This window comes from Lepus europaeus, chromosome 20 (genome assembly GCF_033115175.1).
Source record: "Lepus europaeus isolate LE1 chromosome 20, mLepTim1.pri, whole genome shotgun sequence".
Classification (NCBI taxonomy): domain Eukaryota; kingdom Metazoa; phylum Chordata; class Mammalia; order Lagomorpha; family Leporidae; genus Lepus; species Lepus europaeus.
Window position 1 is genome coordinate 59891030 of NC_084846.1, and position 21500 is coordinate 59912529.

General features: G+C 45.6%; 1 protein-coding gene across 2 annotated transcripts in view; it reads right to left on the reverse strand.

Moving 5' to 3' along the window:
* Positions 1-21500, reverse strand: part of GRM3 (glutamate metabotropic receptor 3) — a 91724-nt gene that overhangs the window by 16926 nt on the left and 53298 nt on the right. The window contains exon 3 of one of the 2 annotated variants that reach the window (XM_062179107.1): positions 4654-5720. The exons of the other annotated variant lie outside the window; for it this stretch is intronic. Within the exon in view, the coding sequence (XP_062035091.1) occupies positions 4654-5720 (1067 nt within the window). The remainder of the gene's footprint in view (positions 1-4653; positions 5721-21500) is intronic. 2 annotated transcript variants of the gene reach the window in all.

The following is a 21500-nucleotide window of genomic DNA, read 5'->3' on the forward strand; positions in this document are numbered from 1 at the left end:
TGAAGGAGGTAGATAGTGCCTGCCTCCAGGGGAGAGGGTTATCTCAGAGCTCCTCTCCTGTAGTGCAACCCACTGCCTGTGCAGGGCCACCTGGCGTACTTCACACGGCCCTCTGAGAAGTGACTGCAGGAACCAGCACAAATGCTGACACTGCCTACTGCTGCTGCTGGGAGCCATGCGGGACTTTTGTCAGCATCAATAAAATTGTGTCACGCTAATGTGGCACCTCAAAGGTAGAGTAAAATCTCAGACACTGCAGAGCTGACAGTTTTGGCAATGGGAATGCAGCGCCAATAGAGACTTGGCTTTTTCCACAAGGAGGAATGAGGGCTTCAAAAGCTGATGGGCAGATTGACATAGGAAGTCCATGGATATCAACAGTAAACACACTGGCCGGCCAAGTTGCATGGTAATCCAGGAAAACACAGTGATCTGCTTTATTGCCCACTAATAAGGAGGATTTGGGGAGGGGTACTAAAGATTCAGCAATGGGAATTAGGTTCAAAAAGAGATACTGTTCTCTTGCATGCCCTGATTGCTTTAGCTTTCTCCTGGGTGTGTGTGTGTGTGTGTGTGTAACGCTGGATTCTTCTCCCACCCCCAGCTGGGTTCGGGTACACCAATTCTAACCATGGTTGCTAAATCTTGTCTTGGGTGGGCAGAAAGTTCCTTTCCCTTTTACTCACCAGCTGCCAACACCTGCACCTGCACTGAGTATGAGACACAGTGTCTTCAGAATAGCTAGAGAGCAGGGGATTCCTTTGCACTTGCCCAGTGCCCTCAGAAGGTTGAGGCTGAAGGGCCCAGAGTGCTGTAAAGGAAGAATCATGACAGCAGGGCCCTTGTAGACCTCATTCACTTGTGGAGTCTCTCCTGCACACTTAGATCCACTCCTCGATGACACCCAATGTTCTCAGTCTTCTGCAGTGGGATCCCGGCTACTAGGAAGGAGCCAGGTAGGACCTGCCTGAGACACACGAACTCTAGAAGACCACAGGGGAGGCACTGACTAGTATATGGCCTCTGACAAATGGGGGTTTTACAGTGCTGACAATGGTGATTTTAAAGGATGAGAACGCAATGCAACAAAATCTCCATAAATTCTTGCAATCAGCAGCAGCTCTGGAAAACTTCCAGAGCCTTAGAGTTAAAACCAGGCAAGATCCCCACAATATTACTGCTGTGAGTTAGAGAGTGCTGGGGATCAAGGTGACCTTGTTCTAACAAAGCTCCTACTGTGTGAATCAAGGCTGCGTTAGTTGAAGTCTCCCAGCCCTGAGTCCTAGCCACAAAGCTGTATGCTGTGACTTCTGAGCCACTGGGTCATCACAGTTGAAATGAATAGTGACAGTAATGATGATGGTGTCAACCAGTGTAGGTTTTGGGGGACACATAAACATTAGGCCCTCATTCAGCTGGGCCACAAGTAGACTGAGTGCTTAAAACCAAAAGCAAATGGCACAGTGCTGTCCTCTTCCTCCACACTGCCTGATTCCACCACAGGCTGCCATGATTCGCTGATTTACGGAGAAAGGACAATGAATCCCCTCCTGTAAGGGTGGCTAAGACCATATGTACCAGCTCCAGTACAGTGGGATCCGCAGGATGGGGAGAGCTCAAATGGTGTGCTCTACTGGATACAGAAACCCAAGTCACCATTCCTGTCTGTTTCAGGAACCTCCTCTTTGTCCTGTGACTACCTTCACTGCACTTGCCCTCCAGGGTACAGGGTAAAATCCCACTTGTCAAGAGTGTTGCTGCAAAGACCAAGCTCTGATCTCTGATGTCCACAGACATTTAGAATCTGTATTGCCAATCGAAGGATGCATGATTCTGGGTCAATGTTAAATTCTTCCGTGCATGGTATCCTCTGCCTTGCAGCTGGGACTTGAATTTTGTGAAGACTGGGCTAGTGCTTTACATTAACCTGCAATTCACAATAGTTAGGAAAAGTACTCAGTCTTAAAGCTTTGATATCCAATTCCACTGCAACTACTGTTACATTATTGGGTACTTTTCCAATGCAGATCCCCTCAGATACATCTTTAACCTGAGTGTCATTCTGGAATTTCTGAACAAGGGTCCCACGTTCAAAAGGCAGGGGGTCAGGTGTAAGGGTTCAGCCACTGGTGGGAGTCTGGGCAGGAGTGGCAGTGCTCTGCCATGAGGGGAACCACTACGGAGGCCCTGTAGGAATGTGGGCCCCGGGCACATTACTGTGTTAAGAGAAGCCAGGGATTTGTGCATCTGAGTGAACTTTCTCAATTTCCTAACTTCGACACATATTAAGTATTTCAAAACAGTGCAGGCCAACCCACGCATATCTGTGGGACAGAAGAGCATGCAATTCCCCAGGGCACTGGTTTTCCATCTTGCAGCAGATGAGAGTCACATTGGGGGGCTTTGAAAAGTCCCGATGTCCAGACCACAGACTAGGGCAATGACATCAGCATTTCTGGGGCTGGGTCCCAGGGATCAATATGTTTTAATGCTGCTCACTCAATTCTCAGCACATTTGCAAACCACTGTGTTGGAGACTTCTGTCTTCATTTATTTGGCTTTATGTATGAGGGGTGTAGCCTTAGGAATTTCTTCATCTTGGGTTGACTGGATACCTTAATTAGCAGGGACCTTAGAAAACTCAACCCCGTGACCTGTGTCTCAGTGGCCTTGTGAGTTCTGTCACAGGGCGAAGTCTCCGGTATCTTTACCTAATTCCATTGAGTCCCATGCTCTCCTATGCTGTATCAGGCAAAGGATAAAATTACTTTTTTTTTGGCATTTCTTTTTCTTTCTCCCCCAACCCTCCTCCCCTTTCTTCCTCCTTCCTTCCCACCAATCCTCCTATTTATTTTTTTAACAACTCTCTTGAGACTGAAAGGTACGAATCACATGTCCAGGGTAAAATAACGACCTTTGCAACTATTCTGTAGATCCAATACTGCAAATCATGTCTGCTAAGAGTGGTTTCCTAAGATCCTGTAGATCTATGGGCGTGGGTGGGATGTCTACATGAAGGCAAAAGGCAGAAGTAAGGGCATTAACACACGCTTACTCTGCTTCTCTATTCTACTTGCCCAACTCTAAGATTTCACTTTCCAGTTGTTCTTATCCCCTGCCCTTGGCTCTTGCTGTCCTGCTTCTGATGTTACCTCTTCTTAAAAACTGTCACTTTTTTTCTGAGTGGTTGTAAAATCCTGGATCATAACCCCAACACTGAACTCAGCTTCTTCATTTTTATTGATCATCCCTTAGAGAAGCCCTTTGGGTTAAAGTCACTTAGTTGAAAATATTTAAATAGACCAGATACACTGAATTTGGCCAGTTTCTTGAGCCCATGCTTTAAATAGATTTATCTTCTTTTCAAAAAAGACTTAATTGATAAAAATCATGTATGTTTATCTTGTACGACGTGATGTTTAGAAATCTGTGAAAGGCTAAATCAGGCTACCAACCTTGTGCATGACCTCGCATACTTACGTTCTGTATGTGGTGAGAACACTTAAAATCCACTGTCAACTCTTTTCAGGAAAGTGATAATTGCCATGTCATACTGGAGATCTCTTGACCACACTCCTACCTGGCTGAAGTTTCTTATTTGCTTTGTTCTCTTCATTTTAGCAATGCAGGAATTTTTGGTAAACATAGGTTTATGCATTATTTCAACCCATGGACCTACTTCATTTCATGAAATCATGGTAAAATAAGGAAACTGGTATGACTCTGGAAAACCTTAATTGAGGACAACTTAAGAAATAAAGCACAATTGTTTGAAGAGATAAAAATTCTTATGTTCACTCATTATAAGACACTAAAAGAATTATAAATGCAGAAATAAATGGTATAGTTTCCACAATCTGGGAAATTATGATGGGATTGTGAAGTTTCTTTTAGAAGAGATAATAATTACATGAAGTCCAGAAATTTGAATTATATGTTACTAAGACTATGAATAAGGACCAATTAGTTCATGTGGATATATGCAGTAAAACATTTAACTAGTTCAAAGACTATCTATGTGTGTGTGTGTGTGTGTGTGTTATTATATGTCATACAATAGGACAGGCCAACCCCAAGGACTATATAAATTTACTTACTGATATGCCATATATATGCATGTAACTAAATCTGTAGAAAGGCATAGAAAAATTAACATTGTATTTTAACTTGCTTTAGAGATGTAATGAAGCATGAGTGAAATTTTAACAACTTTAAACTGATTCTTGCTTGATGCTACAAACGCATTTAAATTTCTAGATCAATCTGTGTAGCCAAATCCTCTTGTGTCTAATTTGAAGTATTCTCATTAGGTTGTTAGTGGCTTGTCTTATTCTTCTGTCAGTAACTTTTTAAATTGAATTAATGTGTGTGTGTGTGTGTGTATTACATTTTCTTTCCCATAGATGATGAATTACTTGAGTGGCCATACCATTGACATTTATCTTACTCCCTGTGCCTACCACATAGACCACCTGCATGTTTTGAAAGTATACTGCATTAATTTGCACCTGTACTATGGACGTTCATCATGGCATTTGTAAGTACTGCACTCCTTTCTGACATGAAGCAAATGGAGTCTATTTTAAATCCCACACAGTGAAATAGCAGCAGGACAAAATAACAAGGAAAAGAAGAAACCGACTGGAGACTTACTCTGTAATCACTTGATGTCACATAAAATATAGGGAGGAAGGCCAACCAGATGATGCATGTGGTGTACATGGTAAAACCTATGAACTTGGCTTCGTTGAAATTTTCTGGGCACTTCCGCGTTTTGAAGGCATACACAGTGCATAGGATCACCAGGATCACATCGTAGGTGAGAGAGATCAGCATGCTGGAGTCTCTGACGTTGCATTTCAAGATGACCGTTTCGCGCTTTTCTGGAAGCGTGTGCCTCCTGGTGCCTGGAGTCTCCAGGATGAGCCACACGGACACGACCACGATCTGCACCAGTATCAGACCGAGACAGATGAACACCTGAGAACCGGGGCTGATGAACTTGGGCCTCTGAGCGCCATTCTTGACCCCGTCGAAGATGCGGGCGATGCAGTTTGTCTTGGTCAGCAGGGCTGAATAGCAGATAGCGAAGGAGGTGCCCAGCCCCAGTCGGCGCAGTGCACAGATGACTGGGGACGGCTTGGCAATGAAGAAGAACGTCATGCAATAGGACAGGCCGACCCCAAACAGCAAGATGTAGCACAGTTCCCGGCCTGATGCTTTCACCAAGGGTGTATTGTTGTGCTTGATAAAAACGGTTACAACTATGCTTGTGCACATAAACCCCAGGCAGGCAATGGTGACCGGGCCAATGGCCCAGGCATCTTCCCACTTGATGTAGTCCTCGGGAAGGTTGTAGCATCCGGATAGGTCTGCAGTGGGCCACTGCCCGGGCCCACAATCCATACAGGTGAACTCATCAGCCAGGTACTCATAGGGCTCACAGGGGATGCAAATCCAGCAGCAGACATCGCCTGGCTGCATGTTCTTCATTTCATTGGGGGCGCAGGGGTCACTGCACTGGGAAACGGGGAGTGAGTTCCGAGACCAGTGGATGGAGTCAACATCTAGTGATAAGGTTTCTGCCCAGTGACCAACCTTCAGGTAGGAATATTTCCCACCCATGTGCTGGAAGTTGAACACGTTGTACCGCCCCATGCCGTCTCCGAAAGTGTCGAACTTGACGATGCTGTCCACGCCTTTATTGGGGTTGAATGGAGCTGAATACAGAAATGAAAAGCAAAAAGAGAACGCTTGTTTAAGTATCTTATGTGAGGTTGGTTGATTACATTATGCCATACGCTTAGCCAGACTGACCTAACAGGGCATGGGGTTCCAAGGCTGGAATCATTTCAGCAGTTAGCACTGAAATTTATGTATCAAAAACTACAAGAGTACTTGGTGTGTTCACAGATACATCCACCAGACAATACTGAGTGTCTGCTGGGTGTTGAGGTCCAGTGACCACCATGAGTACAGTACAGTAGTGCCTTCAAAGGGGCTCGATATGGAACAGGAAGAACTGGTACACACACACAGTCTTATTCTATGTGCTCTGTAAATAGACTTTCCTTGCAAGAGTTCACAAGAGGACGTGGGCAAACCTTTGTGCCTCATTCTTATTACATATTTATGGGAGGGTACTTGAAGAGGTTCATGGAAAATAAAAGGTAAGTTTATTTGAGGTTTGGAAAAATTGAAATCATTGTTTAGTTTTTTCAAGCTATGTATTTTCCACAAGTTGAAATTATATATTTGAGAGCCAGACAGAGAGGGAGACAGGAAGAGAGATCTTCCTTCTGCTAGTTCATTTCCCAAATGCTCACAATAGCTGGGCTAGGCCACAGTCAAAGCTGGGAGCTGGGAACTTAACCCAGGTCCCCCTGGTGGGTAACAGGAGCCCATTTACATGAGCAGTCACTGCTGCCTCCCAGGGTTTGCATTAGCAGGAAGCTGGAGCCAGGACCTGGAGCCAGGAGTTGAACCCAAGTACTCTGATGTGGGATATGGGCCTCTTAACCAGTGTCTTACCCAGTAGGCTACATGCTCACCCCTCCAAAAACTTTTAAAAATCCTCATGTGTCCTCATGTGTACCAAAATGTGTCTCATTTTAAATATTTTCATAGAAATATAAAACTACCAGGAATATTTTTCTTTCAAATGAAGAAAAATTTTTCTATGTATGATAAACTGCTTTCAAACTGTTCAGAAGATTCAGAGAAGAAAATTGAAATCCACCTATAAATCCTTTAGCACTAGTATTTTACTATTTTGGGGTGTATTTGTTCTTACTACATCTATGCATGTGTCTGTCTCTATCTAGCACAACTGCTATCCACATAAACACATACAACCTGGATATCTGGTAGGCACCAGTGCTTTGGGGAATCTAAGCTCCTCACTGCAGGTGGTCAGCAGCGCTCAGCCAAGTGGCCTGTCCTTAACCCTGTCCTTCTTTACCCCCTATGCCACAGCGCCGGCCCCAAGCTCATTTACTTTTAAAAGCATTAAAGCACTTTTAAACAAGGAACAATAATTGTACATAGTTATGGATTAGGGTGTGACATTCGCCCGGCTCTTGTGCCTGGCTCTACAGCGTTTCTGCCACAACCACAAATCCATCACAGGTCTGTGTGGGACTGCACTGCACTTGCGAATTGGCTCCCAGTTCATTTCAAGAGGGGAAGACGCAGTAGACGAGTGCGTGGTTTGGGAGTTACACAGACTGTGTGCGAGGCTCCATGCTTGTGTATCCTTGGACACGTCACCTTTCTGCCTGTGTCCTAATTTGCAAATTGAGGGTAAGAGTTGCTGTGAAGATCCGCTAAGTCCTGTAACACACTAGGCTCAGAGCCTGGTACACAGCGCTTAACACAAAAAGTTAGTGATAATGATAATGGGGATTAAAAACTTTTTTTCTTTCAAAAAAAAAAAAAAAAAAAAAGGAGAGATGCTCTTCAAGGTGGGCTTATTGAGTGGCCCGGAGGGCAAACACGAGAGGAGGGAGGGGGTGTTTTCCAGTTCTCCCACCTGATTTCCAACCTTAGTTCTGGCCCAGTCCTGACCCTGCTCCTGCTCCTCCATCTCATTCCCCATACTTCCACACCTGCTATAAGCATGATTGCACTCACCTACTGCTTGGTAATGTACACTTGGACTTCACGAGCTAGTGAGGGTATTTTATATCTATATCATCTGAGGCATTTTAAAAAGTTCATAGAAAAGGAATTAAAAGATGTTTATTTTGGTGCAAAAACTTGACGTTTCTTAGTTTTTCCATAACATGCATTTCTATGCATCTTTTCAAGACCCCTCATATCTTTGTTTTTCAATGGCTACAAATCAATTATACGTATAGAGAGAATTATGTTGTGTAGAAAGACATTTGGGTTGTTTCCAAGGGTTTGACTTCATGAACCTCATCATCTAGTTATTTCCTTAGAGCAAATTCATAGAAGTGAAATTACTGGGTCAAAGTGTATGTTCTTCAAAAATTTAACTACAGAGTATCTGGTTGCTAACCTGAAAAAGGTTTGTCTTTTAACAATGCACACTCCAGTGAATGTTGTACGGGAAAGGCCGCTCTCCAAAACACTGCCAACCCTGAGTGTCACTGATCTCCTCAACCACTGACTATTGATAGGCCAAAACATGATCAGTGTTAGTGAAGGAAAATGCAGTCGGCAGAGGCAGAATAACGGCCCCGCAGACGTCTGTGTCCTCATCTTCCAGATGCTGGGAATGGGTTCTGTTGGGTGGCAAAGAGCAATTCTGGTTGCTGACCAGCTGACTGAGGGTGGGGAGCCCAGCCTGTGACACCTAGGAGACTGCGAGCGCTCACGAGGGTCGATGAGTGAGGAAGAGGCAGGCAGCCGTGTCAGCCTCAGAGCGATGCCCTGGGAGGGAGGCGAGGCTGACCGCCGGCCTTGAAGAGGAAGAGGGGCCCAAGGAACCCGGCAGCCTCCAGGAGCCGGAAAGGGCGAGGGGACAGATTCCTGCCCAGGGCTCTCGAAGGGAACGCGGCACCGCAGACCTGTCGCTTTGTGCCCAGTGAGGGCCATTTGGGACCTCTGAGCTCCAGGACTGTCAGATGATGGATTCACGTCACTTCATGCCACTGGTCTCATGGCAATCTGTCCCAGAAGCAACAGGAAACTGATGCACAGCAGATCTAGTTTGGATTTGTGACCTGCGCCTGCCACCTAGGCTGAAGTGAAGCCAGAACTCTCTCCCCGTTCTCAGGGTTGGGGGGTGCATTAGCTGCTACACTCCCGGTGGAGGGCGATCTGCCAGCAGTTTGCGAAGTGACACCTCGCGCTGTGGGGTGTCTCCTTCAGATGGATTTACAGTGCAGTTCATTGAGGAAAAAATGGAATTTGAATGAGTTGGTCACCAGTAGAGTTCATTAACCGAAGTACGGCTGTGCGAAGAAGCGAGGAAGCTGCTCTCCACCATGTATTACCGAGATATTAATAAAGCCTAAAGTCACAACGTTATGTGTGGAAAAACAAGATGTGCAATGCGTGATATTTTACATAAAAGAGGGAAGTAAATTACCTTTTCTTTTTGGGGCATAAAAGACCTCTAGAAAGACACCAAAAAATGCTGGTTACTTATGGGCAGGGACAGGGATTGAGTAGATGGAAGGGAGTTTTTCCTGAATCCCTTTATAGACATTAGGTAGCATGTGATGGTATTATCAATTCAAAAGTTAAATAACAAAAACAGAGAGCATAAATTGACAATCAGGGATCACCAGCCATCTGAATAAACTTCTAACCTGAAAGAGAGAAATGGAAACAATCAGAACAAGAAACAAGGAAAAAAGAGAGACAGTGCAGGGACCGAAAGGCAAACGTGAACATGCTCAGATACCCGGGTATCCATGAGTCAGGCTCAGCTGATTCTTCGAAAGCGATGTGCAGAGGACAAGAAGAAACCCTTTGGAAATGAAATAGCAGAAGTGGGAACTCAGCAGCAGGACTGAGGGACAAACGTGAGAACAGTCTCAAAGCATGAGCAAACGCCGGGAGGAAAAGTAAATGCAGCAGCAAAAGGATTCTGGGGTGGAATTCAAGGGCCAGTTAGCAGGTGATCTAGAAAGACAGAGCTGAAGTGGTCACTTGTTGGAGCAGACTTGGCCCGGGGAAGGTGAGGCAAAGGACTGGCTCTTTCTTGAAAGTCACGTCCATGTAAATGTTATGTGCATGTGTTATTTTGCTAAGAATGATGAAATGACAAAGTTGAAATAGTAAAGGAGTAATCAAAAAAAGTCAGGCGGAACAGCTTGGAAAGTAAATTATGAAAATAATAAAGCGTCAGACACTAGAACAAGTACTTGAAATATGTGTGATGAATAAACCAGAGTAGTTTTGTGATGTCTTTTTTATAATAAATATTTATTTATGCATTTATTTGCGAGACAATGAACACTCCCTGTGCTGGCTCACTCCTCACATGCCCAGGCCGAAGGCAAGGGCTGGGAATTCAATGCAGCTCCACCACGAGGGTGGCAGAAACCCAGTCTCTGGGGCCATCACTACGGCCTCCTGGGGCGCGCATTAGTGGGAAGCTGCGGTTAGGAGCTGGAGTGGATAAGGAACCCAGTCACTCGATCTAGAATGCGAGTGTCAAACGTTTGGACTCAATGCCTGCCCTGACTTTTGTTTTCTAAGCCAAGTTTACCCTTTACCAACGTTTCTTTGTTAGATGTATAAAATATATAACAAGATATGGCCTACTGTGTAAATCCGTTAAATACAGAAAGCAAAGTACATAAATATATTACAAAATCTAAACAAAAGCCCACTGTCAGAAGTGCCCTACACTAAAATGAGAAAGAAAGAACTTAGGAGAAAAAGTTGACGGTCCCTAGCAGGTATCCTGCCAGGAGAACAGCTGATGGTCTGGACTTTAGCACGTGGAGCGCCCCGAAGCCCCGTGCATTCCCTTTGTTGCCTGCATGATGGGAGCCCGGTGGGCCGGCCACAGGCCTCTCCAGCAATCTCCAGAGCCAGGCGGGGGAGGCTGCTCTCTCTCCAGGTGGGTGTCAGCAGGGCAGTGGGCATCACAGCTCCACCCCGGGTGTTGCAGGATTGAGAGACCTGTAACTGTAAGGGGGGCGGGGGAGAACACCCAGAAAGATGGCAGACTTTTTAGACTTGCCTGCCCTCTCCAGAAACTCATTTCCAGCCGCCGCTACTGTCGAGCCTCACAATCAGGTCCTCACTTCCGAAAGGAGCCTGAAGGGGCCTCGGGTCAGGAGAACGCTGCCTCGGTTTAGCTCGTTATCCAATTAGCGCTGACCCCAGTGTCCTGTGCATTCATTTAAAGGTTCTCTAGCAAGGCGGCTGGCCCTCCCAGGACCTATTTGGTAGGGATGAGGTGCGTCCAAGCCTTGAAAACTTCACAGGTCAACGGCAGGAGAAAATTTAATTGGCTGTTCTTTTCCCTCGCAGACAGAAGTCCAACTAAGGCAAGAGGATACCGTGGCTCTTCCCAGGCAGACAGGGGGACCTGCCCTTCTCCGCCTGGGCTCGCAGTCCTGGAAACACAGCGAAGCGCCTGCCGGCAACCTGGCTCCAAGTCTGCAACGTTGTGTGGCTACTCTGATGAGCTGGAGTAAAATGCAGATGAGAAGGCCGAAAACGGCCTCTCCACAGCGTTGGAATTCAAGAGTGAGAAAGGATTCCAGGCTGCCAGCGATTAACCCACTAATGAGGAACGAAATGGCTGAGGCCTCTCTCACCGAGATCAGCTGAGGGTAACATCTGCAGGTGTCGCCGTCTCAGCGCGCAGGTGAAGTTCGTTGAGCATGTTTCCAACCTGAACGAAGTTAAGATGTGAGCACAGATACTGAAAAGCATTGTGAGTTTTGAGGCTTCCGTGCCTTTGGGAAAAGGACTCCCTTCCATTCTCCTGCAAAGCCAGCATGGCCGAGGCTTCATCATGGACTTTACTGGGTTCGCGATCCACATTCTGCATTGTAGTGCTGTCCTTTCCCACACTCAGCAAGGAGCTCAGACAGGAAAGATCTACACACACACTGGGAATGAAAGAGGCAAGGCACCGAGAAAAGAGCGGTGAGTGGAAGCCGGTGAGCGTGGGAGCCGGTGAGCGTGGAAGCCAGTGAGCTCCCATCCCTACCCCCTCTCCTCCATCCACATCCAGGGCCAGGGTTTGGTTTACTGTATTTATTTTTGCTGCAGCTCTTGTAGTGCACACGGAATCTTGGATTTAGGGACCCTTTTTTGACAGAGGTCAGCGCTAATCATGTTTTTCTGCCCTCTTCGCTCCAGCTCCTGTTCTCATTACATACTGTACTGGTTTTTGCTCATCTGTTCTGAATTCAAATTTTTAAACACTTTTCATTGAAACATAACTTACATATGCAGAATATTCTAAAAAATGAATTATGACAAAGTGGTAAAAAGACATGTCGCACTAAGGCTGTTAGCACTAGAACATTACCAGTTCCCTTGTTCTTGTTCCTGCCCTACTTCCCTTCCTGTTCTGGAAGGCAGCTGCTGCCGTCACATCTTATGCGAGTGTTGTGTAGATTTGCTAGCACTGCAGTGTGAAGTACTGCAGGCTGGCTGGCTTCAGTTGGCAGAGATTCACTGTCTCACGGTATGCGTGGTGTCGGGTACTGGCAGGCAGGGTTGGTTTCATCTATTGGCTGTGAGGGAGAAACTGGCCTAGGCCTCTCTCCTGGCTTCTGCTGGTTGGCTGGCCCTCTTTGGTGTTCCTTTTTTTTTTTTTTTTTGAAAGCTTTTATTTAATGAATACAAATTTAATAGGTACAGCTTTTGGAATATAGCGGTTCTTCTCCCCTCCCCCCCGTACTCGCTCTCCCACCCCCACTCCAATCCCATCTCCTACTTCCTCTCCCATCTCATTCATCATTAAGATTAATTTTTAATTATCTTTATATATATACCAACTCTATACTAAGTAAAGATTTCAATAGTTTGCATTTGCATGGTGTACCCCCACATCTCTCTCTCTCTCTCCATTAACATTTTTCTATTTTTATAAGAATGCCATTTATGGATTGTGGCCCACCAGAATAACCTCATTTTTAACTTGGTTATATGTGCAAAGACCCTATTTCCAAAATAAGGTCACCTTCTGGGGTGCCAGGGGTATGACTGTGACATCTTTTTTTGGGGGGCACAACTCAGCCACACTGTGGGCTATTTTTGCAAGATAATAAACTTTATGGTAATATAAGCATGAAGGGTATATTATTTTGTATCTGCCAACTTTTGCTCAAGATCAAACTTTGTGAGATTTATCCATGTAGCCGTGAGAAGCTAGGGTTGGCTCACATTCTATTGTTGCATGGTGTTAAACTCTGGCAATCCTGTGATTAATCTAGCTATTCTTCTGATGGTGGGCATTTCTTTTCTAAGGATTTCCTTTCAGTTTTTAGTTTAACATGAAGAATGCTGGATCTTTAGCTGGGTTATCCCAGAAATAATCCCTAATACCAAGTTTGAGTTCAAATAGTTTCAAGGTTACAGGGCAATGGAGAAATAAGCTCTGATTGGAGAGTCCAATGCAGGTGCACTGATGAACCAGCTACTCTGACAGCAGAAGGGTCTCCATTCCCTGAGGTCCCATGGATGACGAGGAAGAGCTGGAGTTGGAGCCTGAACACCTTTCACTTTGTCATTTGTTGATGGCTACACCAGGAGGGACAGCTTCATGGCATACTTGGTCTATTCTAGCTTTAGGTACAGCAAGCTGGTGTGCCCAGACAGGCACAGAACACAGAGAACCACAGGTGTTTACATCAGGATGCCGTCGGCATGCCTGAGACCAATGCATGGGCAGGGGTTGAGTGACGCTACCTGACCCTTGGAGGACTCTTGTGTGTAACTCCTGGAGTTCACATGGATGGATTCCTGCTAAATACGTTTGTAAAAGTGTATGTATATATGTGTACACATGTAATAGTAAAATCATAATGTATGTGTGTTCCAGGGGTTTTTACATCCTTAATGTTGAAGTCATTTTAGATATTGTGGTGTGGTAGCTATTATGGGGTAGAAATGTAGTGGGATCCCATTGGTTATTAATTCCGATTTTTCAGACACCTAATGATAGTGAGTGCCTTTCTATATGGTAGTTAGATCTTTAGAAATACTCTGTTACAAAATTCCCTTTCTAGTCTTGCCTGTATTGGATTTCCTGGATATGAGTCCTTTTCAGAAACATGTCTTCCAAATATCCTCTCACACCTGTTGCTTGCCTTTTAACCTGCTTAACAAATGTTGTTGGATAAACACACATTCTAAATTTTAGTGCCCAATTTCCAGTTTATGAATTCTTTATGGTTAATGCTTTTATTACTCTAAGAAGTCTTTACTTAGCCCAAGATCATGAATGTATAATTCTACTTGCTGAGGGTTTTAGTACTGGGCAACAAGTTTCAGACACTGTGCCAGTAAGCTATCCACTTCCTCTGTGTGGATGTGGTGTGCTGTGCATTTCAATGGAGGGATGTGACTGCAGTTTATTGAAAAATAGTTCATTTGTGTGTCCATCTCTTCAAGGAATGGGGACAACGTCTCGTTCATCTTTGTCCTTTTGTCATCTGGGGTGATGCTGGATACATAGTAAGTGTTTGCCAAATGCTTAAACTGTTCATCAGACCCCTCCATCCCAGGCAGGTGAGAATCATGGCCATGATATAGACCAATTAAATAAGAATCTTGGCTGGCGCCATGGCTTAACAGGCTAATCCTCCACCTGTGGTGCCGGCACACCGGGTTCCAGTCCCAGTTTGGGCGCCGGATTCTATCCCGGTTGCCCTTCTTCCAGGCCAGCTCTCTGCTATGGCCAGGGAAGGCAGTGGAGGATGGCCCAAGTCCTTGGGCCCTGCACCCCATGGGAGACCAGGAGAAGCACCTGGCTCTTGGCTTTGGATCAGCTGATGAGCCGGCCGCAGCGGCCATTGGAGGGTGAACCAACGGCAAAAAGGAAGACCTGTCTCGCTCTCTCTCACTATCCACTCTGCCTGTCAAAAAAAAAAAAATCTTAAAAATGAGGCTTGACACCAGCACCTTGACATGTACTGTGTTACTATGGAGCCAAGGTTGAGAATCACTGGTCTAGGGAGGAGGATACTGGTCACATCCAGTGGGTACAGAGAGGCCAGGGATGCTCTCGCCACACCACAGAGCTCGGCATGTGCCTTCAGGGCAAGGAAGTGCAGCTCCCCCAAAATGTCAACCACGCTGATGCTGAGAAATCCTGCTCTCGGGAAACCAAAGTCTGGAATTCTAGAAATGCTTTGAAAATTGTAACCCCCTTTGTGAATTAAGAATACTTCAGCCAGATAAATTAGGGCCACGCCCTCCTGAGGGAGGAGTGTCTCCAGTCATTTCCACCTCCACTGTCCTCAGCTTTCCCCAGTCACCAAGAGCTTTGCTTGGCGGGGTGTGGGGGCGGGGGGCGGGGTGCTTCCCAGCTCCTCTACCACAGAGCCCCCTTCCCCACAGCTCTTCAGGGTTTCCCTTTCTCCGCCTTTGGGACAAGCAGTCACCCAGCTGGAAGCTCCTCCCTGCCAATCACCTCCAAGGAAAGAAGCAGATTCTCGCCCGCAGCAGGAGTAGGAGAAACGCAGCTCTTAGCTGCACGCCCAGCACTGGACTTCATTGCCAGGCAGAGTGAAGTGGAGTCTCTGTGGGACATCCCTTCCATTCAGTTCCTGGTTCCAGCACAACCCTGAGGACCTGAGCAACTCCACCACACTCACCAGGAGCTTTCAGTCGTGCGATGGCAATTGTGAATTCCAAAGGCAAATTTAACCTGTCCCCATGGTTTTTAATGTGATGATGTCACGTAGTGGAGCAGAGAGTAAAAAAAGAAGAGAAAAATAGGCTTTCCCCAACACAAAATATATATAGCTGTGACTTAAAAAAAAAAAAAGTCACCAGGTTCTCGTTGCTGTGTCTTTAAATGGATTCTCCACCTGCTGTGTCTCAGAGCTATGTGCACAGGAGAGGGCACCATGTGGACAGCAGGTGCAAATGGTTGAAAAAACCCCATTTAGGGATGCTAGCGTAAAGTCAGCAGTCCAAATCAGAAAAAAAAAGGGGTTGGAAACTTGGTAGCAGGGCTAATATTCTAAAGAATGTGATCATAGGAACAAGAATACTTAATGCCATGAGCTTTCCCATTTTTAAGCAAACAATAGACTTCTCACTATAAAAAGCAGAAGAGCAGAAATTTTATTCCGCCTGTGAGGATGAACTTTCTAAAGATAAGCACAGCAGCTTAGCATGCAGTAACTGAAATTTCTATAGGTGAAACAAATTAATTTCTGTTCTCTTGCTTTATTCATGCATGGGCATGCATTTGACTCTCTGTGTAGTATCACATAAAGAGACAACAGCGAAAATAAATCACTTCTCCTGCCAGCAGGCTGGAGTATTGTTAAGTTGTCATGTGTTTCCTAAGCCACTGTGGCATAGCTTAGTCTTCTGGCTTCAGAGAGGAGCTGTGTTAGGGAACCACGGACTTCAAGTGACGTGTCAGGTCACAAGTGTAGGCTCACATTGCTAAGGAATTTCAAACCCTGTCGTCCTCAAAGGGTTATGGTCCTCCCCGCCCCTGGAAAGAAGGAAGGAAGGAAATATCCCTTTCGCAAGGTTATAACTTCAACATAAATATTTCTATTTTTGAATTATTCTAAAAATAATGGTGCTAAGAGTACTGTAAATCTGTTTATTTTGTCCCTTTTAAGAAATATTCCTTAATTCTTCTAAACTGGTGAACCCCAAAATCAGTTTTGCTCATTTGAGACTTGCTTCTGCTCGTCTGCCAATTGTGTCAAATTATTGAAGTAGATAAAATTATCTTGATGATAGCATTCCAACATAGCCCTTAAACATAACAGTTACACACACAGACAGACAGACACACACAGGGTACCTCAAAAAGTGTGGAAAAGTGGAATTAAAACACAAATTTATTTCAGTACACAAGGATAAAGGCTTAGTCATTTGATAGTGAGGACAGAACGTGCTACCTTGAGAGTCTCTGACCTGGGCTCACAGAGGCAGAGACCGCATGTGTGCTATGCATAGCATAGCAGGTATTTTCCTTGAAGTTTTTTGCAGTTCACACACACATGTGTGCGAGCGACTATCCTGCATAAAAATGCCTATATTTCCTATTTGGTATTTGTACTTAGAAAGCAGGGGGATGTGGCATTGTTAACATCCAGAACTTCACCCACAGCCACCCTTGAGCCGGATGGAGAAAGTTAGTGGTTGGATGCGCACAGAACTATGGTGTTCACATTTCCTCATCCAACCAGGGCTGTACTTCCGAGGTAGACACGGTTGTCCTGGGGGCTCTTCCTGGTCCTTTGACCCTTCCTCCATTCTCTCCTCAGCGTACCGTACCTCCCCGTTCCTACTCCCCACTCCTCCCTCGCAGTCCCCAAACAGCTCTCATCATCCATTCCCTTCCTCAAGGACAGTCTTGTGCAAAGAGAGCCTGGAGGACATCCTGAATAACTGATTAACGACAGAACTTGATGTCTCATTGGAGAAAGAACCGTGGGAGGGAAGGAAATTTGTTCAGCTTCCCCTAAAATGAGATCCTGTTCCGAGCGGGTCTGCGTCTCGGCCCTCTGAGAAGGGAACTTTTGTCCTCCGCTCCCCACATCTTAATTTCCTCCTCCTGGAGGAGAAGCTGCAGGTCTGATTGGCAGAGCCTGACCTTCACTTGACCTTTTCCCCTAATTGGCAAGCTTGTAGAATTTTTTAAAGAGACAGGAGTTCCTGTACCTCTAGTGGCTGACTGAGGGAGGGACCAGTTTCTCAGGGTTGCCCTTGGCCCACCTTTTGGTTTCTGGTCTGCAGGCTGCCCCCAGTGGGCGGGTAAGTAGGCTTCGAATCTGCTCAGCCATGTGGAGGTGTTGTGAGAAACCGAAGCCTTTTTGGGCTTCTGGCCTATGCCCAAGTCTGTGAATTGTCAGGGAGGTCTTGTTAAGGGATCAGGCACCTGCTCGTTCAGGAGCAAAAACTAAAATTTGTGTTCTCTTGGTTATTGATCCTTATGTGCTTAGAACTCAGGAAAGGAGAAGAAAGTAGGGTTTGGGCATGAAATCCCATTCTGTTCCCCTCCCTCTTTCAAAATCCCACACAGCCAATCACCTGCTTGCTTTGTTGTTTCTAGCTAATAACATATATTAATGAAAAGGGCAGAGCGCCCAAAGGCAAGGTAAGTTAAATTTGATTCTTTGAACTGATTTAATGGCAACACTCAAGTTTCAAGTTTGTTTTCTTTCAAGGTGGAATTGTAGGGCATTTGCCAAGTACTAGACAACAAAGGCAAGGGCAGAAGAGAAAGAAAGAAGGGATAACAAGAGAAGAGGCAGTTGGGAGGCCAGGAAGGGGTGTAGCCAGTGCTGGCTCCTGAATATCTGCCTCTCTGCTGGGTGTAGATGGTTGCAATTAGCCCAGTTCTGGTCTGCCACATGCATTCATAGGAGCAGCACCTCTGAGGAGGAGGGAGCCATTGTGGTTAATGACTGTGGGCTTCTGGGACGGGCGTTCAGAGGATGCTCTGTACCCAGTCTCCCTCCTTGGCTCTCCTGCCTCCAAAGTGACACAACCATGAGTCTCCCATCACTCCACTCATCGTGGCCAAAATGACTTCCCTGTTGCATACGGCCATGTTTCATGAATTTTCCGTTCTTCTTAGGATAACATGAAGTGCTTTAAAAACAAAGTTTGGAATAAAGCAAGCTGGATTGACACAGCTAGACAGGTTCTATGAATACAGCTTGAGAATCGTGGAGACTGTTACGGTGTAGAGCTTTTCCCCATTTTTGGACTATCAAGTTTTATTTTATTTTCTTTACTCAAGGATACGTGCCATCGTGAGTACGTGCGCAGCATGGAGCTGTACCCTACAGAACCAACTTATCACCTGGGCCACACAGTTCTACGCAGGCTGCTCCACCTCACCTTTCACATCTTTCACTCGAGCCCTTCACGGTCTGTGACAGAACCTTAGTGTCCTCTCATCTCTGCCCATACGCAACCTGCACGTTTGCACCTGTGCAGCCTCGCTTGTTTCATTTTCTGTGCCTTCAAGGCCCTTGCTTCCTTGTAACACCTGTAAATCGTTGCAGTTCTTCAAGGCAAGCACAGTCGTTGCTGCTTGGATGCATCTCAGGTGAAAGTGCTAATTGTGTTCTGTGACCGCACGATCTATGGCCTTTTGCTCTATTTACCAACTTTTTCTCACATTATCATCTTTGCTGTCTCTTCCTGTTACGTGTTATTGTATGTTATGAGTTCCCCATGGGCACAAACCAGACTTTATTCTCTTCCCAACAGGAATCACACGCTGGAATCCATAGGTTAATTTCAGCCTAAGGAATGTTTTGCTTCCCTTTTACAGTACTCCTATGTTCAAATCATATGGATTCATTTCCTTTAGTAAAAAATTGAGAAAAAAATCTAGAAAAAAATGTAGTCTTCTTCCCATGAAACTTAGCACGATGTGATGCCATCAGGCCTCTGTGGAGCGCAGCCCGTCGGAGAATGCTGTACTCAGCACAGTCCCCACCTGCGTGGCATTTGAATTTCTACCCCTTTAACAATGTCTTACAGAGAATAGAATCGACACATCTTCTTTTTAAGCTGGATGTAATGATCCCACAAACATAAAGGAGGGAGGGGGACCACTAGCTAGAAGGAAAACATTTGAAGATTTGACTTTGATCCTAAAATGAGGAGGAGAGAAGAAGGCAGGTCAAGGGATGCTTGACCATCAGTGAGTTGTCACCTGGAGTCCAGAACCCTGTGTGCCCAGCCCTGCCAGAGTAAGGTTCACCCTCGATGGACTGCTCCTTTGTTCTGGGTCCTCCGGTCCAGACTGTGAGCTCTTTGAGGGCTGGGGCTGTCACCCACTACGTTCTTCCAGGGCCTCTGTTTCGTCACTTACGCGTCACTTTGCTGTTTTGTGTCTCATGTACCTATAGGGTTATTGTGAATACTGCATTGAAATGCTGAGTGAGCTGTCTCACAGTGGACAGTGTTTGACCACTACTGCTGTTGGAATGCCTGAGACTGAGTGAGTGTTGGTCGAGTGAATGAGTTCATGAACGTGTGGGGGTGTGGCCACTGCTGTGCCATCCGCCAGCTGCTTCTCTGAGCTTTGGGTAAATGGCTTAGACCTGTCCATGATCTGTTGTATGAACCACAGCTGTTCTGATTGCAGGCTTCATGTGTTGAAATTGGACTACAACTACCTATGAGCCAAGGACATAATAATCTATTTCTTTCTTGTGAAAAAACTTTACTCTGTATTCAGTCTTTCAGCGGAGTACATCATCAGCCATCCTGCCCTCTTCTCCAACTTTGGCGAATCACTTATGAATTAACTTACTTGCAAATCTTGCCTGTTTATGTCTGCTACAGCTGGGTTTCAACACACACACACACACACACACGGCTAGGCTAGTGGTAGTGAGGACATGTTGGACATAACTTTAGCAATGGAAATGAAGAAGAAAGCACTTGGCTTTCGTCTACATCTTCAGGGACATCTGTCTGTCCTGGAAGGTGGGCACTGGGTCACGTAGAAGGGGAGAGAATCCAGAAGCACTGACGTGGGGAGTTGGTCTGTAGGAGCCTGGCTATGCTTTCTGATTGCTGTTCTTCTCTTTCAGGGAACCTGTAAGTAAGGTTTTCTACAGCAGGGAGTTTTTCCTACTGACTGTTGAAATCTGAGTGTCTAGCATTTAGTAAAAGTATGTGGTAGCAATGAATAAAGGAATTAGGGAAAGAAAGAATGAATCATGTGAGGGATCTTCAAAAAGTTCAAGGGAAACATGCACTATGAAAAAAAAAAACTATGCATGGGTTAAGAATTTTTGCATCAAAATAAACATATAATTCTATTTTTCCACAAACTTTTTCAAGTGCTCTTATATGAGGCAGAAAGCAGAGAACCACCCCAAACATCAGCCTGTATTCTAAGTTGCTACAATTCTTATAAATCTCTCAGCTAATGCTATATTACTACATGGTACTGTAAACATGTACAGTACCATGTGAAGAAGCCTGGTATATGTGGGGTTAATACTTCAAAACTTTCATCTGAAAATTGGAAAAAACATTTGGAAGTAAACTGTCTGCTTGTATAAGGAACTGAATGCATAGTACCTGCTACCCAATTTAAGGTGTTCATTATTATTATCTATTTAACAGTGATGGCTCAAAGGTGGCAGTGACACCTCCTTGTCTGCTCCCTAAGCACTGTGAGGTTGAGATTCTGATGCAGATCAGAGGGTGCCCCCTGTCCTGCTGTTGATGCCAGTTCTTGTCTATTCCAACACCAGTAAGCCTGCTCCCGGCTGTTTCAGACGAAGCCATGACCTATCCGGTGTGCGTTCCCACAACACTGACACCCCTTCCATGTGCTAAAGGTCAGACGCCTCCCCCACATCCAAAATTGCTCCTAGAAAAGGATGCTTGGCTACAGAGACCAGAGTTTAAGTGAAAATCACTGTAAGAGCTTTCATATAAGGGTGATGCTGTGGAGCAGCAGGTAAAGCCAACGCCTGTGATGCCAACACCGCCATCCCAGATGGGCCTGTGTCCCAGCTGCTTAGCTTCCCATCCAGCTCCCTGCTGATGGCCTGGGAAAGCAGCTGGGAGATGGCCCAGGTGTTTGGGCCCCAGCACCCATGCAGGGGACCCTGGCTTTGTCCTGGCCCAGGGGTGGCTGTGGGGACCATTTGGGGAGTGAACCAGCAGATGGAAGATATTCTCTCTCTCTCTCTCTGTAATTCTGCCTTTCAAAGTAAATAAATCAATCTTAAAAAAAATTGAAGCACCTGAAGTCATCTGATCAATTTTTTAAAAACAACTTCCACGGACACGAGTCTCTCGCTCTCCGCTCACCTCTCAAAGGCGAGCAAGACAAAGAGCAGGCGCCATTTTGGACATACGTCATAAGCAGG